The 761-nt window shown below is 51.5% G+C and overlaps 1 protein-coding gene across 1 annotated transcript in view; it reads right to left on the reverse strand.

Annotated features, from left to right (window-relative positions):
- The window catches only part of Rpl6 (ribosomal protein L6), a 7,332-nt gene extending 7,003 nt beyond the window's left edge, over window positions 1-329 (reverse strand). Inside the window, exon 1 of the mRNA XM_026784649.1 lies at window positions 324-329. Within this exon, the coding sequence (XP_026640450.1) occupies window positions 324-329 (6 nt within the window). The remainder of the gene's footprint in view (window positions 1-323) is intronic.
- Window positions 330-761: the final 432 nt, after the last annotated feature.

Below are 761 nucleotides of genomic sequence, written 5' to 3' on the forward strand. Positions count from 1 at the left end.
GCCAGAAGGGGGCGCCAGACCTCATTACAGATGGTTGTGACCTCTGGAAGAGCAGCCAGTGCTCTTAACCACTGAGCCATCTCTTCAGCCCTTATGAGCATCTTTATGTGAATATGTTTGTAAGTATGTGGGGTGGGTGCATGCCAACATCACGTAGGTGAAGGTCAGAGGACACCTTGGGGGAGTCAGCGATCTCCTTCCAACACATGAATCCTAGGGACCCGACTCAGGTCATCACATCGGCCCCAAACAGAACAGTTCTTTTCCACTTCCCAGTGCTTAGATCAACAAGTACACATTGCTTGTGATACTTCCTGACTTACCGCCATCTATTTGTCTGTTGCCTGTTGCTAGACGTAGGAACTTTTCGCTCGGATAGTTATGTGTTTGTGTGCACAAGTGTGTGTCTGTGTGTGCATGTGAAGGTCAGAGGACCACATACAGGAATCCATTCTGTAATTCCACCCTGTGGGTCCCAGGGACGAAACTCAGAGCTTTGTGACAAGCACCTTTACCCACTGAGTCATGTCCTTGGCCCTTCACTGTGATTTCTTCTGCTCCAAACTATCTGCTTCCTGACTGAGTCTCCAGGACTCTCTTAGGCTTTCTCTGGTTCTGGCTAACTGAGGTGGACATGATAGCGATGCCATGCTCCTCAAGACAGGACCGCAGAGCCGGGCGGTGGTGGCGCACGCCTTTAATCCCAGCACTCAGGAGGCAGAGGCAGGCGGATCTCTGTGAGTTCGAGGCCAGCCTGGTCT

The sequence above is a fragment of the Microtus ochrogaster genome, chromosome 2 (assembly GCF_000317375.1).
Source record: "Microtus ochrogaster isolate Prairie Vole_2 chromosome 2, MicOch1.0, whole genome shotgun sequence".
Lineage (NCBI taxonomy): Eukaryota > Metazoa > Chordata > Mammalia > Rodentia > Cricetidae > Microtus > Microtus ochrogaster.